Below are 21798 nucleotides of genomic sequence, written 5' to 3'. Positions count from 1 at the left end.
ATGAGACAGAAATGGTATTAGTCATGGTGGTGGATAATCTTCATTGGGACTGTACTTCCCAAGGTCCTATTAGATCTTTGACTCTTGGCTTCTACTCGAGCAGCAGGTGAATGTCCAGCTCTAGCTGGGATGCCCTTTGTGACCTTATTTGTACCAAGATTCTCTAATCTAGGTAATTCATAAGCTCTTGGAATATTTCAATTGCTCTACACAGGATGGACTTCGGAAATGACTCAGAAGCTGTAGCTGGTATAAAATCCAACAACTAAATTTCTAGTGGGATAACCCTGACAATGTAGAGTAACAATGATTTAAAAAACATTGCATTGGTTGGCAGTAGTCTTCCAGATCCAACTGAAAGTGCTAGTCATTACCATAAAGTCCTTTATGATGTTAGTAGAATTGAATCTGCCTATCATGTCTGATCATCTAGAGGAGGACCTGTTGAGAAATATAGTATATGACATGTATATGCCACAGAATTTTTCTGTGGCATCCCCACTCTTTGGAAAATCCTCCCTCCAGAGGTATGTGTGACTCTATCCTGTTAGTATTTTGTAAACAAATAAAGCTGTATTATTTTAATGATCATTTGGCCCTAGTTGCTTTGACCTGAGGATGTCTTTCATAGGTATTGGATTACAGGATTTTTACCATCATATTGGTTTTGTATTTTATTACTGTGTTGCAGAATGCCACTCAGAGTCCTTTTGGATTTGGAATAGGTTGTAAATACTGCCAATAAAGAAGCAAATAAATAAATATGTGTCTGCAGTCTCAAGGTTGGAATGGGGGGAAGAGCCCCAGAAAGCTCTAGACTGTCATGATGCTAGTTTAGGAACCAAACTGGAGATTGAAGATTTCAGTGCAGCAGCCAACTAGTTAAAGAGGTACAACTGAGTCCAAATAGTTGTAAATATATGCAAAAATGTAAACTAATTCATACATGATATTGAATTTAGGATTTTGTTGGCACAGAATTTTCATCTTTGTTTGAAGCAGAGAGAGAAGGCTTTCATTCTGTGCCTTGTTTCCATTGTATCTATAGATTACATAAATGTATAGATGGGTGTACAATAGTTAAGTATTGTTAGACATAAAGCTTTTATCATATGAACTAGTCCTTTGTGTGATTGCTACTTCATTTCAGTCCTTGTTTTGGCTTTCATTGCTAATTACGTGTATATTTTTTATTTGACCGACACCTTGCCAGTTCCCAAATCTGACCCACGGTTTCTTGTTTCACTGTATAAATGTCTCAAGGGTGAGCCAACATACCTGGGCTATTCCATATTTAAATCCCTTTTGAGAAGATCGTATTTCTAACAAACTACCTGAAAAATCACTTGAGACATATGCCCAAGTTTGCATCCTGAAAGGGCCCTGTTAAACTATAAATCAGCACAACAGGACAGGAAATGCCATCATCTGCCAGTCCCCAGCCATAAATTCTCTGCCTGTACACAACCTGTACTATTTCCTCAAAAATCAAAGCAAACAGAAAGACAAGGACAGGAGTGGCTGAAGGGGTTGCCCTTTACTCACCTGTAAAACTGGTGCGCTGAAATGCACTGGGGGATTGGGAGTTTGAGGGCAGTTGTAACTAGGATGCATTTCCCCAGCAGTATTGCTCTGGGGCAACGTTGGTGTTCTGCAGTTTTGGTTGGGAACGTAATGATACCGTTGCAGCTTTCCAGGTGAAACGTAGCCTCTTGGACCTGCATAATACATAAGACAGGTAAGGTCAGGCTGAATGCTAGACTGCTGACAAGAAGTAGAGTGTTCCCTTGTTGTTTATCAGCTAGCAGGTGGCTACACTGCAACTCCAATGAAAGCAGCATGAACTTGACATAATTGGAAAACAACGGTGTAGAAATAATGATTGATATTCAAAGGGATGGACAAAAAGGCAACATTTAGTGGAGGAAAGGAGAGAGGACGTGTGGGATGTACTAGTGAAAGGATGTGATGTTTACAAGAGTTTTTGGCAGGATGTAATCTGTCCTATTTTAAAATCAAGGCCAGGAAGAGATATCTTTGAATACCTAAACATTTTACATCCAGATAAAAGTCCTAAAGTTACAGGTTTTGTTTTTTTAATCTGTTCAGTTGTGTCTGATTCTTGGAGACTGTCTGGACTAGTCCCTGCAGTTTTCTTGGCAAGGTTTTTCAGAAATGGTTTGCCATTGCCTCCCACCTAGGGCTGAGAGAGAATGACTGTCCCAAGGTCACCCAGAGGGCTTCATGCCTAAGACAGGACTAGAACTCTCAGTCTCCCGGTTTCTAGCCTGATACCTTAAACACTACACCAAACTGGCTCTCATAAAGTTACAGTGGCAATAGCCAAAATTTTAACTTTGGCTATAAAAACAAGGTCTTTACTGATACATTAATTTTTGTTTAATATAATATCTATCAACTTATTTTATCGCAGACTGTTTTATTTTACAGTATACTAAACGTTTTGATTATACAGTATCTGTACTTTCTTATATGGGTCTTTTGGCCATAATAAACATATTTATTATATATTATATTATATTATATTATATTATATTATATTATATTATATTATATTATATTATATTATATTATATTATATTATTACTAGTGAAAGGAAAAAAGACAAGTGGGAGAGATGACAAAAATTAGCACAAGATATGATGAATGCAAACAAGGAGGGGAGATGTGGAGCTATAGAATGTAGAACAAGGTCTGGAATTTGGAAAAAAATATAGGGAAAATATAGGGAAAGAGGAGTTTAACTTGGAAAGGACAAGAAAAAAGAGATGAATGGGACTGGTTGGAATATGAAGGCACAGAGAGATAGAAAAATCAGTATAGAAGAATGGGAGAGAAGAAATAAAAGGGCAAGATGGTCTTCTGCTCCTGCTTTAGGCAAAGTTCAACCAAGGGACAGGCAGCCTGTAGTTCAATCACTGATCTTCTTGGTTGCTTAAAAGAACAGGCTTGCTTCACCTCTCTGTATAGCTACTCCATTGGCAGTTTGGACAAATGGCCACCTTGTTTTCTGGCTAACAGGGCTATGGTACAATTGTTGTAATGAGGCATCTCTATGTTTGCTTTTTCTCCCATCTTTGTGATAACTTAGGCATTAGATAATGCATGCAAAATCTGGTAGGGGGACCTATAACACTTGGGATGCTTCAGTCCAGCTATCCTGCCACTGCTCTGGTTTTCTTCTTGACATTTGATTTTCTCTGTTCAGAGAATGAACTAAGCAAGTCCCTGTTTTATTAAAACCATTTAGTAAGTATACAAAGAAGTCTTTTATTTTACCACCCAGCTGCTCAGAGAATTCAGGGAAAACTGTCACAAGGAAAAAATCCACTTCTCATTAATAGGATGCAACTGGCTAGGAATTATATTCTCATTAGGAACTAATAAAATGTGACTGGCTAGAAGAATTTAGCTGAAGCAAATCAAAGGTCCATTTAATCCAATACCCTGTTTCCCACAGGAATCAACCCTTGATCTCTGAGATGCTCAGTGACTGGTATTTAAACTCACTCAAATACTGAAAGGCATATAAAGCCAACCATTCAGTGATAAATACTCTCAGTTAAGCTAGAAGAATGACAAAACAGTGGCTGTGTCTAAATCTATTTTTAAAAAGATGTTAATGGCATTACAACACATACAAAAAAATGATACTGAAAAATTTAAAACAACTGCCAAAGGAAGAACCACAAAGTTCCTCTTTTCCTTGCACATTAGCTGATCAGACTATCAGATCACATTTTGTATGAGCGACAGCAATCTATAATAATCTTCCCCAAATTGCTGACCTCCAGATCTGCTAGACTGTAATTCCCCTGATAACTGGCCAGAGATTTGGCAGTTGTAATCCAACACATCTGGAGCCCACCAGATTAGGCTCAATGAAATCTTCTATGTTATGATTTAAGCTTCTTATCTGATGCCAGTAGGGATGTAAAAGATATCAGACACAGATTTCTTTTACATCAAAAGGCTGCACTTCATCAAAGACTGTATTGCAGCCTGGTGGTATGGAGATCAATTTATCCACCCATTTTTTCTGCTAAAAGCTAGTGTGCATTTTGAAAAATAGTCTTTTCAGATGATGTGTAGATGCCTCTTCCCTCAATACCCTCCGTCACTTCATATACTGTATTAAGTGTTTGTTGCAATTAAAGCATATATAATTCAGAAAATATAAACATGAGGTAGACCAAATTGTATAGGAAACAGCATACACTGTATTACAGTACAGCTATACAAATAAGCCTACATGGGATTTAGATGCAAAAGCTGAATACAAAAATATTGTGACTACAGATAAATGACTTCCTTGAGTTGAGTTTGACTCTTACTGATTTCAGGGCATACCATGTACCCATTTTGAAAATTATTTGGGAGTGGTTTGCCATTCTTTTCTTCCAGAATGTTATTTTGACTCTCTAGTCTAGCCTACAGCTGTGAGGATTGCTGGCAGGCTCCCATCCAAGCATTACACAGATCTGATCTTACTTAGGTTTTTGAGATAGATATTCTCAAAATCCATACAAACATGGATTTTTAAGGCAAGCACAAAGAAAAAAAATATCATTACTTTTCAAGTTTCACAGAACAGACTAATATGTGACATTCACACAGACTGGGTTCAGACTGATCAGACCATCCCAACATACCACTCTTGGTAACAAAGAAAAGGGTTCTGGGTGGTTGCAACGTTGACAGTACCTCCTGTATCTACCAGCCATCGGTTTGTGTTGCCCTTGGTGTCTGTGCCATGCAAAAAAGCCACTATCTGCCCCCTCTGCAGAGTCAAGTCCATCTCTTTGCAGCCACTGATGTCGCTTGTCACCTGGTACAACTTATCTGGGCCATGTCTGTTCAAAAGCAAAACAGCCTTCTTCTCCTCTGCAGAGCAAAGAGGCTATTGAAAAGCCAGAGAGAGAAATGAGTCAGAAACATTTCCCTTGTGGAAGAAATATGCTGCTGTGTTTTATACACTTATAGATGAATCACAATGAAACAAGGTGCTAATGCATCTAACCAAAAATATCCTAGGACAAGGTGTGACAAATCCTGAAAGTCAAACATATTTTGCACACTAAGTTTCAGAAAACAGAGAAACTAGGCAACTCTGCTTGTGAGGCAGGGTGGGACTGCAGGAAAATGGGCATTGGGAAAAGGAGAAGGAAAATTAGTTTCATCTGCTTCTGATACTTTCGGTTCTATTTCCTCCACACAGTCAACCTCAGCAATACATTGGCTTGCAACAGCTGCTGCTGAATCTTAGTGCTATGGCCTTTCAAACAATCACATGATCTAATGTCAGCTATTCTAAAATTTATCAGTAGGCTAAATATAACATGCTTCAAATTAAATAAAAAATGCAAAGCATAATAAATGCCTAGTTGTTACTCATCCATTTCTGGGGATGCAAACATCTAGAATCAGTCCAGATGTTTTATGTGTACAGTGCTCAAATTATAAAGTTAAGCAATATGGCCAGTAATTCCTTTAATGGTAATTCCTTTAATGGTACCCCAAAATCAACTGCCTATGATTATCTGCTTTATCCTTTCTAATGCTTCTACTGCCCTTGAGTTTCCTTTGGAATTATTAGTAACCAAATTTGTTTAGTTAGAAGTCATTACAAAACCATCCATTGGCCTACAATTCGACCTAAAACCACCATCAGCTGCAGAAATAACATCTATATACAGTATGTATGGGTCAATGACTCAGAAAAAAATATAGTTCTCAAAAGGGTTTGTACATTTTTTCCTTAAAATGCACACAATGCAGAAATAGGCTGTTCAGCAAAGATATCTGAATGCCTTAATGAAAAATGTGACATCATAAGCTGAGTCTCATCCTGAGTACTTCACAAAAGAGTAAAACAAACTCTCCGAAGACAAGCATGCAAGCCTTTTAATTATTCCATTTCCCTGGCACTCAGATTCCAAGTTTATACATGGGACAATCCAAGTGTCCAGTTATCACGGAATATCACTGGATAAGACCCAGAATTCACTGGGAAAGAGCATTTGCTTCTTCCATGCCCATGTCAGATATCTATGGGTTAACTAACCATCAGTCACCTGGGGAAATTGTGTATGAGTAAGCGCACTCTCTCTTGCTTTTCCAGTAGCATCATACCTGCGCAACTGGGTTTGGTAAAACAGTGTCAAACTTCTTCTGGAGAGAGGACAGCTGATTTTCAGCCTGTTCTAAAGTATTCATCACCATTTCCAAAAATTCAGTTGCAGAGAGATGTCTGTGTGGCAGCTGTAAGAACAAGCCTAGAATTAAATGACTAAAAAGAGTATGTGTAAAACAATTACTCCCTTAAGAAAGGGGTTCTTAAACATTGTAGTGGGTCTACTGCCATCTATATTATTCATAACAGGCCTGGAAAGTCTTTTATGTTACGGACAGTGATTTCTATGTTCTCGAGGAAATGCTGCATCTTCAACAAGAAAAGTACTTTTTCACAGTTCTTAAAATCCACAGAAGCAAACACCACTGCTCAAATAACTTTAAAAGGAAATGTACTCAAATTCTAGAAACTGGCTTATTTCAAAGGCTATTAGCTATAACAGATGTATACAGTTTCCATGTTTAGAGGCAGTGATAGGCTTCTGAATGTTGGCATTTGATTGTTTTTTGCAAGGAGCAAGCCATTAAGGTTACTATGGTAACAAATCACTCTGGCAGTCAGAAGGTCAAACTTAAGTATCCTTAGTTTTGGGTGTGAAAAGAATGACCAAATAAGGAAATTGCCTGGAGGGCAGCTTGCCTGGGCTTGTCAGTTTCAGTTTCCTTTCTATCAGCCTTCCTCCCAGTCCTCTCTGAGTGCGTGTGAACGCACAGCTTGAAAATATGTTTTTGTGCTTTCTGTAAATAAATTTATTTTTATAGAAATGCCTGGTGTGTGATTTTTCTGATCTCTCAGGCCAAACGCTTTCCAGCACACTCTGACACTGAATACCTATTACATCGGTTGGGATAATGGGGGACTATTGTCTTAATTATTTCTTTGTGAGTTTCTGGGAACCATCTAGTTGGCCAGTGTGAGCAGAGTACTCAAGCAGATGGCTCTTTGGTCTGATTCTCTGCAGCTCTTCTTAGGGTTTTATCCATTAAAGCCGTAAGGCTTTATAGTGCAAACAGTAGGGCATTCCCAGTGGTGGGACTAATGCAATAAAAAAGATAACCTCTCTTAAGAAAACTGTTCAGTTTCCTTGGGGGTGTATAGGGGTGTGTGTGTGTATTCTGTCTGTCTGTCTGTCTGTCTGTCTGTCTGTCTATCTATCTATCTATCTATCTATCTATCTATCTATCATGCTTTAAAGTTCCTGCACTGTGTTTTGCTTACTGATTAGAGCAAATTGAAAACTAAAAGATTTGCAAATGGGATAAGGTTTAAAGTTAGCTTTGTAGCTAGTTCATTACAATGCTTCACTTGAAGTATGCAGTACAATGGCAAGTACATTATTTTTTAAGCAAGCAAAATGTTGTGCAGTTCTAAGCCTATGGGTCAGGTTTAGGAAAGCCTAAAAGATTTCAGTAAAAAGGAAACACAGAACAAGCAAAAGCCCAAGAATAGTTGTTGAGGAGTATTTAAAAGAGTAATGCCTAGAAGGAAGGATCAGATGAGGGTCTGAAACTCTAAAGGAAAACTAAAGAAATGCAGTTGTCACAAATGAGTGATGGTTCAAGTAGATTTGGAAAAGCACTGAATCATGTTTCTGGTCAGGCAACAGGAAGAGAACCACCTTGCTAAAGGAAACAAATGAAGTAGGTTTTACAGACAGAAATGGGATTATGCCCCTTTCTTTTAGATAAGAGGAGTGCTCACCGTTATTCAAGGTAGAAGAGAGAAGGATTTTCTTTCCCGCTACATTAGAGGAGAAGAAAACTGTACACAGTGCTGAACTACACTGTCTAGCACCTCTCACTATTGGCCCCTGCTTCTGGTACTGCTGAGACCTGCAGCTTGACAATAGCTGAATGGACCAGAGGTTCTCTACCCTTATGGTTTAGGATATGAGCTGTGACTTCTGGACCATCCAGTGTAAGCAGCAGCAGGCAAGTTTTGATTTCCCCAAGGGCATTCTTCTTTGAGGAGCAGAGGAAAACCACATCTCACTCTTTTCTTGCAGATAAAGAGATTGGCTCCATATATTAGTTTGAAACCTAAATGCTGAATCCATGAACCATCTTCAGGAGTTATCATGACCTCCTCAGGTATCCCATATTTTCTCATAATTGTGTGCTCCTCGGTTTGGATAGGATTGCAGAGATCACAGTTAACACTGATAACAATTTTAATTTTCTTCATATGGTTTGCTGAATTGCCTTTTAGAAATCTGAGCCAAAGTGAAGCTATATTCAGTAACCTACTTAGATAACCTGACCAGGTAGTAACTCTTACTAACTTGTCTTTCCTGTGAAGCACTAGTAACCACAAAAGTACCTTAACCCATTTTCAAGACAGGTTTTGAGTTAATACGCATGCTCAAAACATTCCAAATGTATATATACCATACAGTATAATCCTACACATGTCCATGATTGAAGTGCATAGAAATACAGTATACTTAAGAATAGTATAATGAAGATAATGAATGATGCACAAAGCTATTTATAAAGTGGGGAGACTTGGAAGACTTGTTTGCACTTTACTACAGAAATGCTGTAACTGTGTACTGCTCCTTTTATGCAGAGTAAAAGAACTGAAGCTTCAACAACTCTCTCTGGTTGCCTCATATACTGTATCATTGTGGAAAAACCCATGACTAGATTCTAGGGGAATATGGCAATTACCTTGCATAAAGAATGCAAGAGCAGTTACAGAAACATCAGCATGGCCCCAAAAGGAAAGATGGTGAGAAAGAAACTCAAGATTGCCCTACCTTGATTCTCTTACAAGAGGAGTGGGGGGAGAGGAAACAAAAAACTCTGTCAAGATGGATGTCAGCGCTTCAAGGTAGGCTGGGCCAGAAAACAGACTGCAGAAGACCTACTAGAACTCTATATTGCAGGATATAACAACAGAAGCACCCTCTCTTCTCTTTCAGGGCTAAGCTGATGTTTATGTAACTGCCCTTGCATTCTTTCTTCAAGCTTTTATTTTTCTACAAAGGTATGCCTATTGGTTGCATACAGGGGAACACAATCAAGTAGAAAGCACCTCATCCATTTTTGCCCTTACCTGGACAATCTCCCCTTCTGCCTCTTGGAGGACTTGTTTGGCCAGATCCCTTTGAAGAGTCACAAAGGAACATAGTATGCAGGTCAGCCACTTCAGGGCCACATGGTTGAATGTAGGAAGCTCAGATACTAGCAAGGAGTTAATGGCAAGATAGGCATTCATTTTAGCCTCCTCCTCATAGGTCAAACTGCCTGTCTCGTTCCTCTTCTCCTCATATTCCTCATAGTCAAGCAGCTTGTCCGAGCGCTTCTTGATCAGTTTGTGGGGTCCTTTTAAAGTCTCTGACAAGTTGCACAGTGGTTTATATACAAGATGCTCAAGCCTTTGCTTCTGTAAAGGAAGAGATGCAGACTTTTCTCAAATCTTGATCTCCTTTGCTCTGTTCTGAAGTGGAAGATCAGAAGCCTTTGGGCTGAGGCTCTCTGGTTCCTTCTCCTTGCTGTGTGCCTGATATTTAGAGAAAACTTTGGAGTATATCTGACATTATGTTCCACTGCTCAGAAATCTGCTCATTAGGTAAAATGAAGATTTCCCTCTTCAGAAGACCCTATATCTCACAATGGTTTATCATCATTATGGTCTTCAGATATGCTGAGACTACAACTCCCAAATCCCCAGTTTGCCTGCAGATAGAGGGAGTGTGAGAGGGCATGGCGAAGATGAATCAACCTGATCCTTCCCTCCCCTCCAATTTTGGCAAACTAGAAACAAAATGATACTTACATAGGCAGGAAAGATGGTGCTGTGAAGCTTTCTTGCAAGGGAATATGGCTGGGTAACATTTGTTTCTACATCCAACTCATCCTCATGTGGTTTAAAACTAAGGAACACCTAAAAGATAAATAAATGAATCTGATAACCTAAAAAACGTGATTTTATTAGGAAGATACCCAGTGAAATGTGCCAAATCAGTCTCTCCTGGACACTCAGAAAAGCCAGTTACAAACACTTGTGGTTGTTCAGAAATGCACCATTATTATTTATTGAAAAGCAGTGCTTTTCAGGAGTTGTTAAAAATGCATGAGTTATAGCACACTATCTAAAGCAGGCAAAGGAAAAAGAGGGTGAGGGAGAGAGATTGGGAAGAAGGGGAAAGGAAAGCATTCGCTAGGCTCCATAAGGGTTGGAAAGTGGGGAATTGTGATCACAGGTTAACATTTTGCCCCTGTCCAGCTTTTATAGAGTCAAAGCAACTCTCTATTCTGATTTCTACTTCAAAATTGCAGCTTACTTAAAGAATCAGTGAAAATACTATACACATTACAAGTGTTACTACTGTAGTACTTGGTGGCAGTTAGGTTATAGATATTGCTGTGAAGTCTCATTCTGGGGGAATCCTGCTATGCGTGTGGTGAGGTTGGAGCAAAAGGTTGATTTGACCAAAAATCAATGCAAAAGTTTCATGAATCTCCTCCCAAACTTTGCTTTATTGAATCATTTCACAAATTTATCAGCATATTTACACAGGTGTTTCCATTGATCAGAGGCTACTTCTAATTAAATATGCATAGATATAAACATAAATATGGTAATCTTCTGAAGGAGGTGGGAAATGCCCTGGGAAAGTAAAAAGCATGAGACACAGACTCAGAAAACCCTTCCCTTGACCGTATTGTCCTTAAAAAGGGTGAAGGTTCTGTACAGGCTTTCAAGATTCTGTCAATATACCCCCATCCATAAAGTAGCATTCCTAGAATTCCTTCAGTGTCTATTTCTTGGCCTGGCGTACCTTGAACAGCTGACATCTCCCCTTCATCTCAAAAAGATCACTTCAGATATCTTTTAAAGTCTATTTAAATTGTGAGGGGGGGGGGTTTGCAAGATGTGCATAACTAAAACAAAACCTAAGTGTTTAAAATGTGCCTCCTAGTTACACATTTCAAAGCAGAGTTGCATAAGAGGAATCTGCAGTATTGTTGCATCAGATCTGACAACTCATGTACAATCCTGATGAGGAAACTCTCTGGTGGATACGTTCTTACCAGTGTGTCTGACATCCTTCTCTGTGGAGCATCTGGGGCTGCTAAGCATCTATTTTCTTTAGTTTGCTGGGTTCCTTGATTCCAGAGAAGAGCTCATGCTGCTGTTACCTCTTCCTTTCCCTCTTCCTCTTTCCCCTCCTCACATTTTTAATATTCCCCCCAGCTTCCCCACCCTAAATGGCCTATGACAGAGGTTTGGTGGCTGCCCAATCACTCCTTCCAGTTCAGATGTATGGGTATATTTATGCTATACTCCCAATAGCCCACCTGCCATGTGGTGTGCCAGAGGTTTGGGAATTTTTCTTCTTTGTCATCTTCTCACATAATTCCATTGCTATTGGCTATTCTTTTCTGTGGATTGGCTGATTGTTCCTGTAACTTTCATTTAAGTGTTCCCAAAAGACCAAGCTGAAGCATGTTCAACATACTTAATCTCAAGAGCAGGAGAATTCAGTATCTGCCAATGCAGTTAACAATTTTGAAGACACTGCTTCCCAGTTTTGGTTCCTGAGAGCCAGACAACAAAGTAGTCTATTCTTCTGATGCTGCTTGGTGGTTTCCATAGTTTTGGACATAAAAGGGAAGCAGTAGACAGTCCAATGCTCAGGAGTACTCGAATGTATGCTAATATGTTCCCTTTCTAAGATTTGCTCCCACATTAAAAACTTTAATGGTCAGTTTCTTAATTCCTGCAAAAAAGCATCACTTCTCTCTCTCACAAGAATATTTCTTCATTCTGACACCTTTTGCATTTGGATGAGCAGCCCATGAACAGATGTAAACTTTAAATTTGGAAATGGCAAGCAAAATTAAAAGCTTGGCTAGAGATCTGCCAGGCTCTCATTTTAAAACCATTGTGCTATAAAGATCTGCCTCTGTTGCCATTTTCTGCTGCCATTTCACTATGTGCACTTATAACAGCAAGCATCAGATAGGAATGCTAAAGTCGATTCACAGATGTGCCACTACTAAAATCCACTGCTTGTATACATGGCATAGATTGCCATTCATTAAGGTCCACCCCAGTCCATTGCATACATTTCAAGAATCATTTGAATGTACTGCCTAAAGTGTTAGAGGCACAGCAATTATGCCCAGGAGTTAACTTTCCCTGCACTGATTATATTTTAAGGTTCAGATAGTTTCATGATTATTCAAAACCAATCCTTATCGTATTTTAGAGAAGCATTTTAAGTCTCACCAACCAGCTGGACTTTCTCTTCCTCTAAATTCGCTATAGGTTTTTCAGAAAACTCCTTGCCACACAATGAAATGGTTTGGAAGGAGATTTGCTCTGACTAAAGGAAGTATTTATTCAGCAAATGGCTCCTCATGGGCATTGCAGCTGGGCTTTGCAGCTGGCAACAGGTTCCCCTGCTTTAAAAGGGAAATCCTCCAATTCATAGTGGAAAGGTGTTTCAGTGGTTCCTAAAAGTGTCTGGATTAAGAGAAGGTATCTCTGAACTACTGTAGAGAAAGAGCAGGAGAAGGCTATCATTCTCATGTCTTCCTAGGGGCTCTACTGAGACAACTGGCCACTCTGGTTATCAAATCCTGAACTAGACAGGAATTGGTCTTTTTATAATTATCCTGTAGAGCAGAGGTGAGTGACCTGAAGCACCAAGACTGCATGTGCTGCTGAAAACCTTGTGAGTGGCCTCAGAGACTTCTAAATGTTGGTATCAAATTGCACTTCTAAACAGGTTTCTAAACAACAAAACCTTATTTTAATGGACTATGTGGGGAGAGGTGGGGGTCTCTGTTATTCAAAAACATCCAGTAAATTGGAGGGTATATCATCAGAATGATTAATGTAATTTGTGTGGTGATATCATCACACAGACATCATAAAATGTAATAGTTTTGTCGATTTATTGTGTAACATCATTATGCAAATGGGTTAAATCACAGCAGAACTTGGTCCCTTGCACGTAAAGTCCCTTGCATCAAGATCTGATAAACTGAGGTTTCACAGTATTGCCAGGCCAGTCAGAACTCCAGCATTTGTGGAAGTCATTATTTCTTGTGAAAGAAGAAGGTGAATAGGGAGTCACATGAACATGGTTTATAGCAGCCAATGCTCCATTTTTCTTTCTTTAAGAAGGTTCACACAGAGACTTAAAGTAGTGTAAGGGCTCTCTTTCTATCTTCTTCTTAGGATGATCACATGACGATAGCATTGTAAGAAGAAAGAATACTGAAGCACACAAGGAAGGGTTATTGGGGCTTCTGGTGGGAACATGGAGGTCTGAACAGCTGTGCTCGTGGGCTCTGGGAGCAGAACTGACAACGTGACAATTTTCTGGGCTCAGGCAGAGTATGTAACTGTCTCCCTGTTATTATTTTTGCATTAAATTTGAAGATTTTAGTATTTTCCTACACGTTGAATCTGCTGTTTTGAACTTTCAGCTTTGTGTTGCTACTTTCCCTGGGGAACTGCCTGTTATCATACTTTCACTTGTGTAAACACATTTCAAAATTTTTCTATTACCTCCCATTTTTGCTGGTTAAGTACCTAGGGGGTGCCATAATTTACTGCATGAGACATGGAGGATTTCAGTCAGATTTTTTCAGATTTCCATCGAGACTTTAAACTTTTTGATTCCTGTCAAGTTATTATGCAAGACATTCAGGACATTGTAGATAACATGAGGTCTAATATGTGTCATCTGGTTGGGGATGTCATGGAAGAAATTGAAGAGCTTAACAACGATAGAAATGTTTCTTCTAATAGTGAGATCAAGGCTTCTGTTGAAAAACTAGATGAAGATCGGACAGATCGACTTGCAAGCCATAAGTGAAATTGATCTTCTGATGGAACACCATGGAAAAGAAGGGGTTATTATGTATGGGAGGTTTTCTGTTGAGAAATCGAAGTTTTTAAGGGGGGCAGTTGGGCTGTCTGATTTCTTTATGAAAAAAGCTCTGTGTGTATTGTGGTGATATGTAAATGCTCTGGTTTGTTTTGGAGTGGGGTAAGGGTTTAAGAATATTTATCTGGATTGCTTTTAGGGCTTATTTGGCTTCATTTATTTTTAATGATTTGGATTAAGATGAATAAGGTATAATAATAAATGCTTGGTTTTAGGTTTAATATGATTAAGATTATTATAATTGTTGTATTATTAATTATAATGGCAGACAATTTATATGCTTTTTAGTTTGATCTTTATTATAGTAGACAGAAATGTATAGAATAGTAGTAGGAAGCAAATATTTAAATAAATGTTATCTTTGGGGGGAAGTTGATTAGGAGATATATATGTATATATATTCCTCTTTTAAAATAAGGGGAAGGAGCAATTGTATTTAGTGATTTTTATATTGTGCCAATGGAATGATTTATAGAAATAATGTGATTTCGGTTTAATATAGAGTAAGAGACTGATTATGGAGATTGTTGTATATCCTTGCTGTTAAAAGTCGGAAGTCACCTCTTTATATAACTTTCAAAAAAAATGTTTTCTCTTGTGTTTCCACTTTTTTAGTTTTCTCTTTTCTCTTTTTGTAGTTTTTTGTTTTTTTGAAGTTTTTATCTTTGTCTTAAATCTAATAAAATTCTTGAAAAAAAAACAAGGAAGGGTTATTAAAGATTTTTAAAAGAAGGAAAAAAAGAAGGGGGGAAATTGTCACCAACAAGGTCAAGCAACATCTCCCCCTACCCCAGCCCTATTTGCTCTGCTTCAAAGTTGCTGTATCCCATTCACAAAAAGGGGGACTTTGAAGCTGTGGAAATATTTGGCATAGCACTAACTTTTAATGGGACAGATGGGAGCAATAATTAAATACATTATTGGAGAGTTACTTATATTTAAATGTAAATGACATCAAATTTAGCATTTGTTCTGGCACCACTCAGTACTTTTTGGAATGCAGCCCCTGGCTGACCATGGCTATCAGCCCAGAAAATGTTGTGCATCCCTTCTGTAGGGACCTGTTGGGTTTTCCCCCATCCCCCACTTGCTTATTCTTATTATGATCCATAAATGGTAAAGGCTTTTTTAGTTCAGAGCCATGTGTCACTGTTTGCAAACTTCTGATGCTATGGTACAAACCTAATCTCACGTTTCTGGACATTGCTCCAACTCTCTATTTTTCACAAAAGTATTTTTTCAAACTTCCTACCTGCATCAACATATATTGACGTGCTTCCTTCTGAATGTTCACTGAAATCCTTAGGAGCCCAGCTTAGTTACTGCTGCTTCTTTTTTGTCCACTGCCCTCTTTCCAAGTTCTCCAAGGTCAGTTCCCCAAAGAAAGGGGAATGATAGTAACAGGTGACAGAAGGTTATGATTACTTGGTTTTCTGAGCCTTGTATCATTTGTAGCTGGGAATCATGGAAGCTTGGTTGTGAGCCCAGTTCAAGTCCATTAACTTCGAATAAAGTTTTGCTAGGTTCGAACTAGGGTTCCCTCATTTAAGATGGGGGAACTTGCACTTTGAGCTGGTCTTTTGTGAATACATGTCCCATCTCACACATTCATTGTGTACTAATGGGGAAAGAATGCATACATAAGATGGAAAAATGTACAGATTACTTCCAAGACAAGAGTTAAATGAAATATAATACAACAAAATGTTGGTGTAGTTGCTGCCTGAAGTTCAGGACAGGAGGGAAAACTAGCAGTTATGTACTAGTTGTGCACATACTTGTTTTACCACATCTTCTGCACAGATTTTCTTAAATAGACTCAGCTGCTCCCCATCCTGCAAAGCAGACTTAATGGATCAGGGCAACTATAAATCCTAATACTGTGGACTTCTTTTCAGTCATGATTCACAGCAATTTCTGATCAATTCCAGAAACATTGGTAGAGACAATGATGGATTATCAGCTACAGAAAGAAATCTACACTGTGCACTAATTCCATGAACTAGGTTCAACATTAGATACAAAAATTTTACCTCTGTATTGTCCAGAAAACATGCCATATTCTCTTTCAGATCAATTATAGCTGATGCCAGTGACTGAAACTTTTCTTCCAGTTTATCAAACTCTTTATCTTCTGTCTAAATATCAGAGAAAAGAAACTATGTTATATTTTGTCATAAGACAGCCTATGGGTAATAAAAGATCAGTACTGAGCAGCAGAATGATAGAAAAGAAAATGGGATGCCACTAACGGATACTGACTTATTCTGTGAATGTCATCATACTTATACATTTATGTTGCAGATAATCAGGAATATGCTATGCAAAGCAAGTATCTGCCATCTTTGGAGTTCCAGGAAATTAAATATTATTTCTGATAAATGCACGCCCTGGATCAACAGGAAATTCTCATGCACAGCATACATTCTTGTACTGGATCTTGGAAGAGACAGAATGTCAAACTGTTGGATGCTTACTGTGCAAAGAGAGGATAGATGGTTGAAGGAAATTTATTTCAGTAGGAACAGCTGATTTCACTAATTTTGCTTTCCGTTCTTGAATTTTCCTTTCAGGTTCATATCACTGCCCTAAGGTGGCCAGGTTGAGAGTCAGGGAATATTACCCCCAATATACAAATCTCCATGCAGGCTTCCCACTGCAGTCATACAGAGATAAGCTAATTTTAAGCAGGGTCATAATACTTTATCTTCTACAAACAGGAACAGTGCTAAGCCCAATACCTCAATTAGGGATGTAATGAGAAGTGGAAAATGCTTGGCACGCTTGCGGCACTACATAAATTACTACTGCTGTCGTTACATGTGAAAGAATCATCCTCAGCCAGGTCACAAGCAGAAGCTGTTATGTGATGTCCTCCCAGAATGTGTCATGATCCCAAAATGAAGCACATGAACTCTAGAACACTATAATGTGATAGCCTACTGCTATCTACGAAGCAGCCTGAGAGCATCAGGGTGAATTCAGTTGAGTGGAATGGAAACTATGGGTGACATGGAGGGGCCTGGAGTCTACACTTCCCGGAGTACTCAGTCTCTATAACTGTATGTATCCTCTCTTAATTCTTCTTCACCATTCCAGGTCACTGCTGAGCATTCAATACCATGACATAGGGCAAAATGACATATACTTACTCTGGTCACAATTCCAGCTTCATGCATGAAGAGGCGGCTCAACCGTGCAGTCTTCTTGGCAATGGAGTGTGTACTGAGGCGGGCCAGACGTTCTCGCAGAGTCAGATACCCAGCCTTGTTGTATTTATCTGCTATTCTCCGTGCAAGGGAGGAGGAGGTGAGAAATGTAACAGAACAAGAACAAGTTATAGGAGGCAGGAAGAAAATGTTCTGAGTATTTGATGATTCTTCAGTAGAAATAAGACAAAGAAGACCATGGGAGAACTTATTTTGATACATTTGGATACATCAATTAACAATAAGCTAAAAATGGACCACAAAATTGCCATGAGAAAAGAGTTTGCTGCCTTCAAAAAAGTAATCAAATATAGTCTCAGGAGGCTGCCTCATTTCCATTGTCTCTTCAGCTGCAGGAGAGTATACACCAGCTTTTCCTTCCCTGGCAATCCCCAGATGTAGAGGACCATAACTCATAGCACTCCCAGGACAGCACCCTGGCTGAGAATGATGGGAGCTGTAATCCAACACTTCTGCTGGGGGAGGCAGATAAACTCTCTGCTGTGGTTAGACAAACAATATTGACAAGACAAACCTACAGATTGCTACATTAAGAGCTTATATCATATTGAAAGCTGATTTTTTTCTTATTCCTTTTGTTTTAGTTCAGCTTTGAAGCTAACTTCATTAATGGCTGGTTCCAGTCCAGTCATGTGTATTCCACAGGCCTGACTGGTCAACTCTCCCAAAGCAGAACTGTGTCTTCAAACATATCTTTCTTTTCCAGAGTGACTTCCTCTGCTGTTTGCATGTTTGGAAGTGCAGCAGAAATCACCTGCTTATGAATAATGCTGCCCATCGTGCTTTAGTCCCAGACCTATAAGTGAGTTATAGCTGATTAATTTCCTACATTGCAAATGCTGACTCAGGAAACCACTTGCAATGCAGAGGCAGAATTGATGTTAGAATCACATTTTAAAAAGTGCTTTCCCTTTGTTTTTGTTTGCCATTATTAAACTTTCAATACCCCTAGGTAAACTCAAAGCAATTAGATCACAATGTCTTGCAAAAATACAGCAAGCATTGCATACAGTCCGCCCCACTTGACCCACTCCTGATATACTGGATTACAATTCTCAAACAAGTCCTCATAGAGGATTGAGGGCTGTTGGAAGTTGGAGGTTGTTGGCATCCTGCAAAGAACATGGCCCAGAGAAGACCAGCTCGCCTTACCTACTTCCTTCCGCCTTTTGTACTCATTGATATTGGCATTGACGTCTACCATAGCAGTGGCTGCAGCCTGAAGGGCTCCATAGGCACTGTCAGTGTCTGAAGTGTTTTCCAAAATCTTCTGCAGCAGCAGTGGGTATTTTGTGATCCTTTGCACTGGCATCACCAGGAAGAAGCTCAGGTCCGAAGCACCAGTGTGAGGTCTGACCGAGAAATGCATAAGAATATCAGTCTTGCGTTTTGGGTCTACTCAATCAAATAGTGCCATCTATTGGGACACAGGAAGCATAACTTCTCTGTCATGGTGCCTGGTCTCTGGAACAAGATTCCCCCAGAGATCCATGTCACACACACTCATCCTGATGATGTTTCAGAAGGCCTTCGAAACCTAGCTGTTCTCTCAGGCCTTGGGGTGGGGTATTTGTGGAGCCCTGCAGGTGATGTTTTTGTTAGAGGCAACAGGTTTGTCTGGACGCAGGGATTTTCTTGCTGATTTTTCTTGTTTTCTTTCTTGTTCTTATTTTATGTAAGCCACTCAGAGTCATTTTGCAATGGATGTCCTCTACATCTCATGAATGGATGGATGGATGGATGAAAAGAGGCTTTAGAATGTTCCAGCCTTTCCCAGCTGGGGAGTTGAACATTTAATGTGTATTTAACAGAGAGGTAGGATCTGCATTTTACATCTGCATTTATTTATTTATTTATTTATTTGACTTATATCCCATGTTTATGGGATGCTTTATGGATTAAAGCTTTGAATCTCGCCATGAATTCCTGGAGCATCACAATTGCTGGAAATTAATTCAGTCCAATAGAAGCCTAGTGGAAAGATGAAGCATAGTTCATATTCACAGATCCAGTTGGCCCTCTGCTTTTAAACATGATTCATTTTTAGCAAATGGCCTCTGTGTTCAAAACTAGACACAATTGGCTTTAGCTGATTTGTTCCACATTCCAATGATTTGTGTGGACACTGGCAGATTCACACCCTCTGGCTTGGATGTGCATTGTGAATCATTTGGAAAGAGAGCTGTCACTTCTCACAACTATGTTCACTTACTCAAGAAACTGTCCAAGCAAACTGAAGAGATGGAGTGACCCGAAGGGCACAGCTGCTGCCTACCACTGAGTGATGTAGTTGCTTCATTAAACCCAGGGCTGCGTTTGTTTAGCTAATAAACTCACTCTGAGGCTGAGTCTTCTCTCACACGTAGAAAGAGGAAGTAGGAGAGACTGAGAACCAGTGCCTGTAATGTAATCAGCAGGCCAATACAGTCCTTTTTCAACCACAGCAAAGTAGGTAATCTGTCTGTCTTTCTCTCCCTCCTTCTTCCTCTTTTCCTTCCTGCCTGCCTGCCACTTCCTAAAGAATAATCCAAAGAAAAGAAATTCATTCTGGCTCAATTCTTCTCCCGTTTGGATGAACTGTCAGCTCTGTCCCAGTTAAGAGTAACAGAGATTTTAAAAAATGAATACGCATTGCTAAAGGCAAGTAATCAGTCACTCAATTACTTCTATCCCTGCATTTTTACAATGAATATATGTTTATATATGCCTGTTGGCAGTTTAAACTGCCCAGTCTAGAATGCTTTAGAAAAATATATCTTTAAAAACCAGTTACAAAACAATTAAATTAGTCTTCCCCATTTAGTTCCTCATTCCAGCCAAGTTGGAACTGACTAGCAAACACAGCCAGGGGCCATGTTGGCCAGGAATTCTGGGAATTCTACTTCCAACAAATCTGGAAAGCATCAGGATAGGGAAATGTGATATTAAACAGCAGAAGCTACATCAGCTGCCTATGTGCAACTGTAGCCATTAAGGACAAATATCTCTCTGGATAAACCTACAGTTATCTAAGGATAAAGTTCACTGAATTTTTAAGTAGTCAAGAACAAGATTAAGCTGTACATCTCTAATGTGTATTAGGTATCAAACTGTTCATATTTTGCAATCAGCAACTCATTGCATATTTTCTACCTATAGTGTAAAATACGCAATTCAGTGCCTTCCCCAAAATATTTCCTATGTTGAACAATAATGTATTTACTTTACACCTCTTGTTTAATTTACAAATAAAATTAGATTGAGGCAATCATATCAATGTTAAGATAATTTTTAAAATAGCTTCTAGCTTCTTGAAAAGCAAAAAGGTTAACATACTAGAAATCTGGATTGTATGGTTGCCACCATCAAAAAGTATACTTACACAGTGGTAGTCAAGGTTTCTATAATTTCTTTTTGCAATCTTGGCTCCTTACTATACATATCCAACAGTAGAAGAACTTGGCCATAGTCTCCACAATAAATCTTATAGACATTCTCCATTTCTGCTTTGAGCTCTTGGAATAAGGTGCCTACCATAACAAAATTATAAAACAATCAGCATGGAGATTACCAATAGAAGAGAATATACAGTATGTAGCTCAGGGTTGAACTGTGGAGTCCTTGGTGTTCTCTGAGCTTGGTTGTTTTCTTGCAGATGTTTCATTACCCAACTAGGTAACATCTTCAGTGTTAACAGTTAGACTCAACTGTGTGTAGGTATACACATGCACATTTGTGTAAGTATATATATACAGGAATAACTTTTCAGGCTGATAAAAAGGCTATACATCTAAAGTATAGTTGGCTAATTATGAAATTATGAAGCTATCCCTTCACCATCACCCCCAGGTCCTTGAACTTGCCACACCTCTCAAAGATATCAGTTCGCACTTCAGAAGTGACAATCAAACACAGCAGGCAGAATCCCCAAAGGGATAGCAACTCTACTCCCCCTTGGATTCCTCCTTAGCCTGTTCCTTACCTTTGTGTCAACAGTACAAAGCTCTTCTTATCACTAGGCCTCATATGAAAGACTACATCAGTCTTACTTTACACTGCCTCCTCTTTTATCTACTATCTCTCACCACCCATTGTTCCCCTGGACCCTTCCTTATATCATCTCTCCCCCTTTCCTTAACCACCCTAACTTTTCATCAGGTTCTCTAGCATTCTTCCCTTTCTTTCTCTACATTATTCTCTAGAATACTTTGAAGATTCTTCACAGACGGCTTCCTAGGTATCCTTTTGTATGTCTCATGTTGTGCTATCCTCAGAACCTGAATTCAAAAATTAAAGATATATCTAGGAAAAAACCATATTGAGCTCCATTTACTTATCACACACAACAGCATTTTACTGTTTCAGAGGTTAAATCTTCTTATCATCTCTCTTTAGTCCATAATTTGGTGTATGACCTTGAAATAACTTTGCTCTTGGACAATGTTCAAAATAACAATTTTCTTCTGCTACAAATAGTAAAAGCAATTCTGAAATCACAGGAATAGCTGATTAACATCAAGCTA

The 21798-nt window shown here is 39.0% G+C and overlaps 1 protein-coding gene across 3 annotated transcripts in view; it reads right to left on the bottom strand.

The window, feature by feature from the left end:
- Positions 1-21798, bottom strand: part of ARHGEF37 (Rho guanine nucleotide exchange factor 37) — a 41590-nt gene that overhangs the window by 5806 nt on the left and 13986 nt on the right. For 2 of the 3 annotated variants that reach the window (XM_063292431.1, XM_063292432.1), the window contains exons 4-12: positions 20658-20805; positions 18449-18648; positions 17219-17349; positions 16100-16204; positions 9935-10042; positions 9212-9541; positions 6154-6282; positions 4726-4921; positions 1546-1718 (exon numbers count right to left, since the gene is read on the bottom strand). In XM_063292431.1, the coding sequence (XP_063148501.1) occupies positions 1546-1718; positions 4726-4921; positions 6154-6282; positions 9212-9541; positions 9935-10042; positions 16100-16204; positions 17219-17349; positions 18449-18648; positions 20658-20805 (1520 nt within the window). Of the gene's footprint in view, positions 1-1545; positions 1719-4673; positions 4922-6153; positions 6283-9211; positions 9542-9934; positions 10043-16099; positions 16205-17218; positions 17350-18448; positions 18649-20657; positions 20806-21798 lie in introns of all 3 variants that reach the window. The other variant, XM_063292433.1, reaches the window with a different exon arrangement.

Source organism: Candoia aspera, chromosome 2 (assembly GCF_035149785.1).
Source record: "Candoia aspera isolate rCanAsp1 chromosome 2, rCanAsp1.hap2, whole genome shotgun sequence".
Lineage (NCBI taxonomy): Eukaryota > Metazoa > Chordata > Lepidosauria > Squamata > Boidae > Candoia > Candoia aspera.
The sequence above is the reverse complement of the archived record's forward strand: the minus strand, read 5'-3'. Positions and strand labels throughout refer to the sequence as shown.